Source organism: Polyodon spathula, chromosome 5 (assembly GCF_017654505.1).
Source record: "Polyodon spathula isolate WHYD16114869_AA chromosome 5, ASM1765450v1, whole genome shotgun sequence".
NCBI lineage: Eukaryota > Metazoa > Chordata > Actinopteri > Acipenseriformes > Polyodontidae > Polyodon > Polyodon spathula.
The window spans coordinates 30,961,405-30,973,707 of NC_054538.1; the positions used below are offsets into that span (position 1 = coordinate 30,961,405).

Consider the following 12,303-nt stretch of genomic DNA (forward strand, 5'->3'; position numbering starts at 1 on the left):
CCCCGCAACCACAAAACAGCAGAGCATCCTACAAGCACTGCCATTTTCTTCAGAGATTGTGACCATGAACGTCCCGAAGTTTGTGACCATGAACGTCCCGAAGTTAATGGTTAATATTCCTACTTCAGAAAGCCAGGGTTATGGTAATAACCCAACATTCCCTTTCAAGTAGGGATTATTAACCATTACAAAATAGGTGAGTGTACCCAAGCTGTCGCAAGGACATGGCATTCAACCCAATTGAAAGCGAGTAATCGTTTGTGTCACAGTAATGTTCCATAATGAACACATTAAGATGGACTCACTTCTATCATGAGGGTGGACTGGGAACCAGTATTCTTGTGCCAAATCTAGGATTCTGCCGGTCCAAGACTTTCAGCAGATAGAACCTGGCAAACATATGGGATGAAGCCCAAACCGCTGCACTGCATGTTTCCTGAATAGATGCACCCTGGAACACAGCTCATGAAGTCGCCTGACCCCTGGTGGAATGGCTGGTGAGCTTCTCAGGTGGGGGCAGATTGGCCAGTTCATACGCAGTCTGTATTTCGCCTGTTATCCATTTGGACAGACGTTGTTTAGACAGAGCCTGCCCCTGTGACAGCTCCGTAACAAAACATTGTTCTGACTGCCCGCACTGGGCAAAGCGTATGGAGCTGGCGCTCCACGTCAGACTGGAAAGGAGGGAGATGGAAGGCCTTCACTTCCACCAACTGCTTAATGTGGAAAGCTGAGATTTTTGGCAGAAAATCCAGGTTAGACGAAGTGTAACCTTCTCTGGCCTCTGAAAAAAAATTAGACAAACTTTCGATATTGAAAATGCTTGCATTTCACTCACCCGCTTAGCGGAGGCGATTGCAAGCAAGAAAGCTGTCCTGAAAGACAAAGTTCAGCCCGGCTGAATGCAGGGGCTCAAACTGAGGTTTTGCCAGTAGATTAAGTATTACATTTAACCTCCAACGAGGAACTAAATCCTTCAACGGTGGCCTAAGCTGCCAGGTGTCTTTAAAAAATTGCCCCTCCAGGAAATGAACTCCTGGGGAGACTGAATACATTTTTACATAGCACATCGTAATGTATGCCAAATAGATCTTTAGAGTAGAGGGGGGTTCTCCTCATCACAAAAGTCCTGTAAAAACTGCAGTATAACTGCCATAGGGCATGTCATGGGTTCGACCCCACAAGTCAAACACCATGTCTGAAACACACCCTACTTATAACCATACTGGGAATGAGTAGAGTCTGCCCTGACATTTTGCAGGGCATCTGTCACCCTGTTTGATAACCTCAACTTAAAATGCAACCGTTCAGGGGCCAGACCCATAGCTGCAGGCTCGGTGGGTTGCGGTGCCACAAGGTGCCCTGCACCTGATTGAGCAGGTCATGACATTCAGGCAGGCTCCACGGCTGGCCGCTCAGTAGCTGCATCAGAACTGGAAAATCACACTCCTGGCCAGTAAGGAGCTACTAATAGAACCTTTGCCCAGCCCTGTGAGATTTCTACAGACACAGCAGTGTTCTGTTGGTATGTGACTGATGCTGCAGTCATGTCCCGTGAGGGAGGGGGACCATGCTTGAACAGTAGCCGGTCTGAACAGTGGTAAGCACCTAGATGTCTGTGGTGCACTGACGCCAATATTCCAGATGGCTCTCAGAGAAGTGGCCCTGGACCTGTGGCAGCAAACCTCTAAGGTTGCTCCTCACCCTGTGGCTTGGCCTGGGGCTCTTGCCTCTGCGCTGAGAGGCCGGCTGGCCGCAGGTGCAACTGGCTGGCACAGGGATAAAACCGAGTCATATACAATATCAAACAATGTACAGTAAGAATGTAGAGTTGCTATCTCAGCTGCTAAATGTGGTAGCAGGACTGCCAAAAAGGCCTGCTTGGTACCATATTGGGAAGGGAACATCGGTCAGTAGCAGGCCAGAACCAAAAGGAACAGAGCAAAATTTGTCACCATCAGGCATGTGTGCCTGTGGGAAAACTGCTGCCCAGAGCTTCTCTATTCCCAGGTGCATGATCTCCCTTGGCACAAAGCCATGGGGTGAGAACACAGCCACCTCTCTATGACAAGGTGATGGGGAAGAGTGCTCAGCAGAGTTGCAGGAGAATGTTTCTCCAGCATACGCTTGGAGAGTACAGACACACGCAGAAAGAGGTTTACCAGTGCCTCCTTGCGTGCTGCTACCTCAGGCAGGAAGAGCATCTGTTTGTCCACAGGCAAGCTGGCTTTGCATGTGTCACAGGGATAAAAACCAGGCATTATGCAAATAGAAACCAATGTACAGCTGCTGCCTCAGCTTGCTAAAAACAGTAACTGGACTGTCAACAAAGCCTGCTTGGTACTATCAATATTTTAGATTTTAATACATCGTTATTTTATATAGCTCCTATCATAGTGGACCACCATCACAAAGCGCTTTACAAGGTAGTGAGGAACAATGCATAATACATTAAATACAGTGAAATACAGAGCATAGTACCTTAAATACAAACCCAGTAAAAAAACAATGCAAATACATTAAATACAAACATATTACATTAAATACAAGGCTAGGATATGAATTCTAAACATTGCGGATGCGTTTGTCATACAGAATCATACGAATAAGATGGAGTGAAAAACCTGAAATAGCAATTGATACAACAGCTAATAACAGCTAAATAAGGTTTAAAGAGCATTGAAAGCAACAGAGAACACATGGGTCTTGAGAGTTGATTTGAAGCGAGTGACTGTGGGAGCTGCACACACTTAAGCTGGGAGAGAGTTCCAGAGAATCGGGGCCATGAAGCTAAAAGAGCACGCTCCGAGTGCAGTGCACGTTTGCTTGGATATTACAAGCAAGCCAGAGTCAGAGGACCTCAGCTTGTGTGTAGGGACATAGTGGATCAGCAGGTTGGAGAGATACTCTGGACTTGTGTGATGAAGGGCCTTGTAGGGAAGCAGGAGAATTTTGAAAGTAATCCTGAACTTTGCAGGCACCCAGTCAACTGGGCAAGACATGTGATCATGTTTCTTACATCTAGACAGGTAGCCCAGATCGGGGATTATAAAACCCTGTAGCAGGTCAGAACCGGGACTGCCAGAGCTGGTTTTGTGCCTGTAACACCATTGGCAGAGTAGTGTACAGCACTACCGTTGCCCATAAGGGAGCGTCTGCTCAAGCAGTAATGCCGCTGTACAGTAATGCAACAGGGCAGACACTCTGTAGACCAGGACACCTGCAAGACCGCAGCGGCCCATTTATCAAACGGCCTAAGCTTTACTGTACAGGGAGACCTTAACCGCTGGGGATGCGCTGTCTGGCTCCACACCCTCAGACGGGAACTACAGCTCCTAGAGACACAGGGTGCCTTGGAGAAATAAATAAATAAACTTGTTCAGCTTCTCAATATTTCAATGGCATGGAATGTTGATTTTATTTTCTCAAGATCACATGGTCGCTGCCCTAAACACAAATTATAATCACTATGCTAGTTATACCTTCCTAATGCTGTTTGAGTTCTTAAATACGTATTCAAATGAACAGTATATATTTCAATGCATGCCTTTTTCAAGCATTTCAGACCAACTGCACTAAATTAATCAGGTGTGAATCCAGACATCCATAAACTGCAGTATTAGTGAATTAAATGACTCATAAAGCATCCAGAACCTAACGGGTGGCACACATTTATGATACTAAACATGCCCTTAAATATGATTTATTATTATTTTCTGCAAGTACAAGACACCCACTGAGAAGTATTTCCTTTCTTTCAGTGGTATTGGATTAACAGCAGGAGTGTTCCTACTGTAGGGTAGAGAAGAGTAGCAGTAAACAATATGCACATCATCTGAAGCCAACAGAGCAAGACTTATCCAAAGAACATGACAAGTGAATCGAATGTGAGTCAGTGCCAAAGGGCTTCAAAGAAGTGAATGCTGTCCACAAAGCAGGCATCCTGGACACCTAAATGCTATTGGAGACGATCGAAAAAAATGATAGACTGTTACTTTTTATTTTTTAAAGAATATCAATTGCAGCACCCAGGAGCTTTATTGCTAAGTACAGTTTCTGCCCATCTGAATAATATTAATGCATTTAAGATCAGGAACATTGCAATCTTTATTGCACTATTTCTAGATCAGTGTCATCTCTTTTATCGTGTATAACACACAGTATGTAGTCTAATAAGTGCTGGCAGGGTTTCGTAGGTATCTGAAAGTATTCCTCCATTGGAGCATTTGGGTGATATCAATACAGAGATTGGGAATGGTTGCTAATAGTGTTGGAAAATGTCTTCTTTCACACTCAAGCAATATACAGCATTGTGCATTTTAACATATTTATCAAATTTGGAGTCAATGACTTGACAAAAGCACTAGAAATGAATACAATTTTACAAATTATTTCAGCTACATTGACTTTGCAGTTTGTTACTGTTACTTACAGTAAGTGGAAGTGAAAATAGGCAGTTTCCTGTAAAGAAAATGGTTAATGTTAATAATGACACCATGTAATAGTTCTAGTTGCCACCATCTTAGGCTTGATGATTCAAATATAACGTCTTGCATTAAGTATAACTATATTTCAGGATGGAATCAAATTGACAAATGCAATCAAACTGACTGTGAACTCAATGCATTTGAAATGTTGTTTGCTGATTGTGTCCCAAGGGGTGCACTGGGATAGATAATGAGACACATTGTAGAGATATCAGCAAACCAAAGCAATTTTATTTAGAAATCAACCACTGTAATTATTACCGTGTGGTCTGCAGCAATACGTAAACATGCCCATCATAGAACCAGCCATAGAATTTAAATACCCTTAATACCTTTTAAAAATAGGTTAGAACCTTTTCATTGAGGGACAAACAGGACAAAGAAAAAAATAACCTAGTTACAAACAGATTTACTGTATCATGTATCATCAGTGTTGAAGGAAACAAAGCTAGTAAGACTATGATCATGTGATGTGATGGCATGCAATGTGTATGTGACATACAATAGGTTGCTAATCCTCAGTTTATGCTGAATTTCTTCTAGTGCACATGTTCAAGTTATAGTTTACGCATACATTCTAAAAAATAAAAAAAAAACTTAATTATTAAATTTAAATGAGTTGTGGGTTTTTCCATTTTTATTTTTTGACTTCTCAGTCTTCTTTATTCTAAAATAAAAGTTATTGTTTAACAGTATGTATATGCACGAGAAGTAATCAAGATGGATTATACAAAAATACAATCGCAACTTTGCATCCTTTTACATTTTTTGTTTAAACAAAAACACACTATACAAGCTACTCCTTTTCTGCACGTAAAAACAAACATTCCTGTGCTGAAAATGTATAATGAGATATTTTGGCAGATGAAAAAAGCCAAGCCAAAAACTGTATATAAAATGCAAGTTAATATGCAGTTTTCTTACAGATCATTATAAAAGCAGCAAATGACTAAGAAGTAATGTACTTTTTACATGATGTTTGCGGTTTCAGGGTCATCGGGAGTGGTAAACTCTTGTTCTACTCAAAGTAAAATGCACTATTCTTAAAAACTTGACCTAAAGCCTTGAAAGGGAGTGAGGTAACCAGTGGTGTACCACATGGATCAGTTTTGGGTCCTCTGCTATTCTTAATCTACATTAATGACTTAGATTCCAGTATAGTAAACAAACTTGCAGCAAAGGTCATTGAAAATGATCTAGACAACATTCAGAACTAGGCAGACATATGGAAAATTACATTTAACAGAGAAAAGTGTATGGTACTGCACGCAGGAAATAAAAATGTGCATTATAAGTATCATATGAGAGATACTGAAATTGAAGAAGGCATCTATGAAAAAGAACTAGGAGTTTATGTTGGCTCAGAAATGTCTTCATCTAGACAATGTGGGGACGCTACACAAAAGCCAAACAAGATGCTTGGATAGATTGTGAAAAGTGTTGAATTTAAATCAAGGGAAGTAATGCTAAAACTGTACAATGCATTAGTAAGACCTCATCTAAAATATTGTGTTCAGTTCTGGTCACCTCGCTACAAAAAAGATATTGCTGATCTAGAAAGAGTGCAAAGAAGTGCAACCAGAATTATGCCAGGTTTAAAAGGCATGTCATATGCAGATAAAATAATTGAATGTATTCAGTCTTGAAGAAAGAAGACTATGTGACGATCAGATTCAAATTTCTAAAAAGTATTTACAATGTCGATTCACGGGACTTTTTCGACAAAAAAAAAAAAAAACAAGGCCAGGGGTCACAAATGAAGATTAGATAAAGGGGCATTCAGAACAGAGAACAGGAGGCACTTTTTTACACAGAGAATTGTGAGGGTCTGGAACCAACTCCCCATTAAAGTTGTTGAAGCTGACAACCTTTGATCATTCATGAAGCTGCTTGATGAGATTCTGGGATCAATAAGCTACTAACAACCAAACGAGCAAGATGGGCCAAATGGCCTCCCCTCGTTTGTAAACTTTTTTATGTTCTTCTTATGTTTGAGTCACAGTCTTTTTTTAAATCAGGACAGAATTGCAGTTTTTAGAACACACATTTGATTGCTTATCCACTGGGACTCAACGATTATATTTGGGACCAAATGTACATTAAGTGCATCAACACAAATGTGTAATTTTAATCAGCAAATCGGGAAATCTTCTCATTACGGAGATGTAGTCTTTGCTGGTTCCTTGGTCTAACTGTTTTGTATTCAGATACAGGTAGATGACAAGTGGCTCTCACATCTGATGGGCTGAAATACATAGTGGAACCAGTAAACTCATCATGCTATGGCTTGAAGCCTGGTCACAAGCCAAAGTTGTCATCTTGTGGGCAGGTTGGGTAATGAGGATGGGTTAGAAAAATAATTACCTTTAAGAATCTACTTCTTTGTTCTGTATACAAATGTCATACTATATGTAGAAGCCAATGCCATGGGGATACTTATTAGATAGGGCTTACTTAAAACACAGATTAGCATTGGCCATAGTGTCGAGACTGGTCCATCAGGCTGAAGCATCATGTGCATACTGATTTAGTGTTGCTATTTCTTTTTTCCATGAAGTTGAGCAACAATTAGTTTTGCTTGAAAATAAATGGAAAACCTTTATTACTGTCTTCACACTGGCAAGTTATTGAACAATAACAAAAATACATACCCTCGTTGTAACTTTTTTATTTTAACTGCATCCTCGTTACAGCATGTCGACAGTGTATTCAGTCGTGAAACTTTTTTTTTATATCATATATTTATAAATACCGTTATATGAACATTATACGTCAAAATCTATATATATCAGATTATAAAATATCTAATGAAAGCAGTTACTGTAAAACCTCAAAATAGTAGTACCTACAAATTTGCAACAAGGCAGACATGCATATAGTGTTAGTGTATAGGAAATAAATATAGGATACATGTTAAATTCATATTAGTTTAGAGAGAGGTTATATAAAGATGTATATTCAGAGACATTTTCCCACTATTGTAATTGAGGTGGCAGTGCAATAGAATTTATATTCATTAACACTGTAAGTCACCATGTACTTTAAAAGGCATTAAACCCCCCTGCCCCAGACAATTACATTCCAATGACAATATAATTATATTAAAAATAATACAAGTGCTGTAAGGCTGGGCAAACTTAATTAGTTTATCCTGAGTGCCTTACCACTACCTACAAACTCAAGCACACTTTGAGACCTATGGCTTTTTTTGATGCAACTGTAAAGTTTGTTGCCATTATTTAAGAATAAAATAATTTAAATAAAATGTTATAACATTAGCAATAAAAAACAAACAAACAAACAAAAATGCAACTAAGTTCTTTCAATATGTATAATATTAATGCTGAGGGCTTTGGATCACAATTAAAAGGGGGTCCTTGTTTGACATTTGGGCAAGTATCTCATCGCAAGGCGGGAAAATTCCCCAGTCTCAGCTACAAGATAGAATAAACTCTGAAACTGAGTTATGGCATCTAAAATTAGGTAACCTTGAGGTAAAAAGGGATGAACTTGAACAGCAGCAAATCTGAATCCCTTCAGGAAACCATTGGTCCAAGACAAGAATTTTATATTTAAAATAACATGTGATCCAAATGATCCAGAGGCCTATTAGTTAAGGCTTGAGACTGATTTGGGAATTTGTCCATGGGTTTACTAAGGCTTCTTGTAAAGAATTTTGGATCAGATAAGTAGCTAAAACAAAACTAGATTATGTTTTTTATTTTATTTTTTATAACGTCAACTGATAAAATACCCCCAGTTACTCTGTAGGCCTTCTAGGAGTACCACAGCTCCATTACTGGTTCTGGAGCATATTAAGGTAGTGGTAAGCCACAAGCCAGGATAAAGAAAAATATATGGCTTATTGCCCAGCCTTATTACACTGTATCCTGATAAGCCAAGTCCAACATGACCCGACCACGGTAGGTTTACTGTAGAGTCATGATATGTAGCTCCGAAAAACAACCCCCGAGTTGAATCCACTCTGGAAGAGCCATGCCTGTTAGCAGCACTGGGATTTGCTCTCTGCTGCCACTCTCTCCTGATCCAGTTTTACTGTATCCCCATTACTGTCTTCATTCGGGAGACTCTTATCCTTGATTAGGATGTTCTCCACCAGGAATCGGGCAGCTTCTTCCACATTAATGTTATCCTGCAAAGTGAAACACAAAGACATCTTGTGAGACCCCAATAACTACTGTGGCAGAGTAAGGGGAGGAGAGAGGAAAAATGTAGTCCAGGCATTGATACAGGACGACATTCCCCAGAATACCCTGGGGGGCTGATTGGCTATTGAGCCCGTAATGAGAAGCACCTGCCTACGATCAAGCAGGCATGTATTATCTATCTATCTATCTATCTATCTATCTATCAATATATATCCCCCTCTGGTCTAAATCTATACATAGCAGGTCTAAATGTTTGTGTTTGTTGGCATGAAGGCTTAGGCCTAGAGGAAGTCTGTGGGGACAGGCCTATATAAAAAAAGGTATCGCAATTTTTAAAAGGTATATGTTTGTGTTACTGACTTAGCCATTCAGTTTTATTAGGTAGAACTGAAAAAACAGCAGATTAATTTCAAATTAAATCACTTATTTCCCTAGAAAGAGAAGTCTTTATTATTTCAACATTCTCATTCTCAGAGACTAGCCTTTTGTGGGAATATGCAGTAAGCGGACAGTGGCACTAAAGTTATTGATAAAAAGGTACATAAAACATTTTTGGATAAAAGGATTTGTTAATTTTTATTTTAATATGCTGGAGGTCTAGAGCATCCAAAAATGGTATATGCAAGCCCGTAGGAGCTCAACTCACCACCTTATACTAAGAGCTTCTCAGATTTTGCAATACACCTAAACCTATTATGGATAGTAGAAATAGTGAGGTTTTTTATGAATTGTTATAACTCTTTAAAGTTACCCTGCATCAATTGAGCAGCCTTTCACATCAATTACTGCAACAGGGGACATTAGTCTCCAGCAGCAGCTGCAATGACAAATATGAAGCGATAAAAACAGTAGAAACAAGGCGCCAAGACCCATTCAGTCTTACTAAAAAGATCTCCCTGACAAGTGAGGACTGTCAGTCTCACTGTGGGATCAAGGATGGCTGTCATAGAAAGGTTACTGGTTATAGAAGGATAATTACACTTTGAATGACTACAGGACTTAGAAGGAGGAAGAGGTCAAATGTGTTTAAAAAGACATGTTCAGGTTTCCCCTTTTCTTTTGGAAATAAATAAATATATATATATATATATTTTGGCGACTGCCAACAGGTTTACAATGGTGCTTATTGATTTAGGCTGGCTACTGGCATCGTCTGTGATTTCCTTTTTTTAACCTGACAAATCAATGTAATGTGAACTGACAAGGACACCAAAACATTGAAATATCCTTGAGCACAAACTGTGTTCTTGGTATATAAACCCACTCTACTCTGTACGACAGCAGTGAAGACACGGTGCTGGATAAACAAGACTAGCATTAGCTGAGGCAGGAAGGACAGGTACTGTATATTAATATAAATGTATATTAACTGAAAGGGTCAGTGTTCCACAAACTTGGGATAGTCTAACCCCACATGTAAATTCTGTATCAATTTATTCTGGTCGATGCTGTGTGTTTACATCAAAGACTTTCATTCTTCTTCCAACCGTTGTGATGTTGGAACTTAACCTGCACAAAAACAAAAACAAAAAAAAAACCTTAAAAAAATAAAATACGTAAATGTATATTACAACATGTATACTGTATATTACTCAGATTAGTGGAATTATCTACAGGGCCTATAGAAAGTCTACACCCCCTTGAACTTTTTTCACATTTTGTTGTGTCAGTGTCTCAGAGTTTCATGCATTTAAATGAGGATTCTACACACCACACTCCACACTGTTAAGGGGGAAAAAGTTATTATTGAGAAAAAAGTTATATATTAAAAATACAAAACTGAAAAATAATTAGATAAGTCTCCACAGCCCTGAGTTAATACTTGGTGGAAGCACCTTTGGCAGAAATTACAGCTGTGAGTCTGTTGGGATAGGTCTCTATCAACTTTGCACACCTAGATTTGGCAATATTTGAAAATTCTTCTTTACAAAACTGTTCAAGCTCTGTCAAGTTCCTTGGGGAGCGTTGATGGACAGCAATCTTCAAGTCATGCCACAAATTTTTGATTGGACTTAGGTCGGGGCTCTGACTGGGCCACTTAAGAACATTTACCTTTTTGTTCCTTAGCCACTCCAGTGCAGTTTTGGCTGTGTGCTTTGGATCGTTGTCATGCTGAAAGGTGAACTTCCGTCCCAGTTTCAGCTTTCTTGTAGAGGGCAGCATGTTTTCCTCAAGGACTTCCCTGTACTTTGCTCCATTCATTTTCCTTTCTATCCTGACAAGTGCCCCAGTCCCTGCCGATGAGAAACATCCCCATAACATGATGCTGCTACCACCATGCTTCACAGTAGGGATGGTGTTCTTTGGGTGATGTGCTGTGTTGGGTTTGCGCCAAACATAACGCTTTGCATTTAGGCCAAAAAGTCATCGGACCACAAAACTTTTTGCCACATGGCTACAGAATCTCCCGAGTTGTTTCTTTTGCATACTTCAAACGATTTTCAAGCTGGGCTTTCATGAGTAATGGCTTCCTTCTTGCCACCCTACCATACAGGCCAGATTTGTGGAGTGCTTAGGATATTGTTGTTACATGCACACTTTGACCAGTCTTGGCATAAAAGCCTGTAGCAATTGCAAAGTTGCCAATGGCCTCTTGGTAGCCTGTCTGATCAGTCTCCTTCTTACTCGGTCATCTAGTTTGAAGGGATGGCCTGATCTAGGCAGGGTCTTGGTGGTGCCATATTCAAGGCCTTTTGATATTTTTTTTTTATACCAATCCACTGTAGTGTGCCTTTCAACAACTTTGTCCCGGAGTTCTTTTGAAAGTGTCTTGGTGCTCATGGTTGAGTCTTCGCTTTGAAATGCACTACCCAGCAGAGGGAACCTAAAGGAACTGCTGAATTTATCCTGAAATCATGTAATTCACTACAATTTAACACAGGTGAAGGCCACTTAACTTGGTGTGTAATTCTGAAGGCGATTGGTTACACCTGAGCTAATTTAGAATTGCTATTACAGGGGGGGTGGACACTTATCCAACCAAGCTATTTCATTTTTTATTTTTTATTAATTTTCTACAAATCTATATTTTATATATTTTTTTCAGTTGGAAGTTGTGGGGTAGGATGTGTATTTAATACATTAATGAATTTAAATTCCAGGCTATAAGGCAACAAAAGGTGAAAATTTTGAAAGAGGGTGTAGACTTTCTAGATGTATATGGTTCTATGTTGAATACCTAATACGGTTTAGGAATTATTTTTAGTGCAGTATAGTGTGCACTAAAATAGCACTGGCCTCATTCAGTAGCTACACTTGTACTATAATCAATCAAAAGGAAAGTCTAACCCTTTATCAGGCCTGCCAGTTAACAGTTATATTAGAATAAGCCTTTATCAACTCTAGAAAAAGTCAGAGGAAATTACTCAAAGTATAACAATAAACGTAGCTCTAATGCGGCATCTGATGTGTGCCAATATAGTGAATGCTAAAGAAAAGTGAATTGAGCAAATGAGGCATTGCTAAAGAAGAGGCTGAAAGGTCACATTGCAGATCGGGGACCAAGCTGGGGGTTTGGCACTGATTCTTTCTTCAAGACAGACAAGGTCCACCTGACCTACTTTCAGTTTTAATGGGAGCTTTCAATCTGCATCTGAGCTGGGGGATTAAAGCTTCTGCGCACAGAGCATTTTTAACATACATAGACT

The 12,303-nt window shown here is 39.6% G+C and overlaps 1 protein-coding gene across 2 annotated transcripts in view; it reads right to left on the reverse strand.

Annotated features, from left to right (window-relative positions):
- Nucleotides 1–7,647: 7,647 nt before the first annotated feature.
- The window catches only part of LOC121315832 (ras-related protein Rab-32-like), a 37,003-nt gene continuing 32,347 nt past the window's right edge, over nt 7,648–12,303 (reverse strand). Inside the window, exons 3-4 of one of the 2 annotated variants that reach the window (XM_041250310.1) lie at nt 10,117–10,165; nt 8,562–8,640 (exon numbers count right to left, since the gene is read on the reverse strand). In XM_041250310.1, coding sequence (XP_041106244.1) covers nt 10,118–10,165 — 48 coding nt within the window. In that variant the 3' untranslated portion in view covers nt 8,562–8,640; nt 10,117. Of the gene's footprint in view, nt 8,641–10,116; nt 10,166–12,303 lie in introns of both variants that reach the window. The other variant, XM_041250309.1, reaches the window with a different exon arrangement.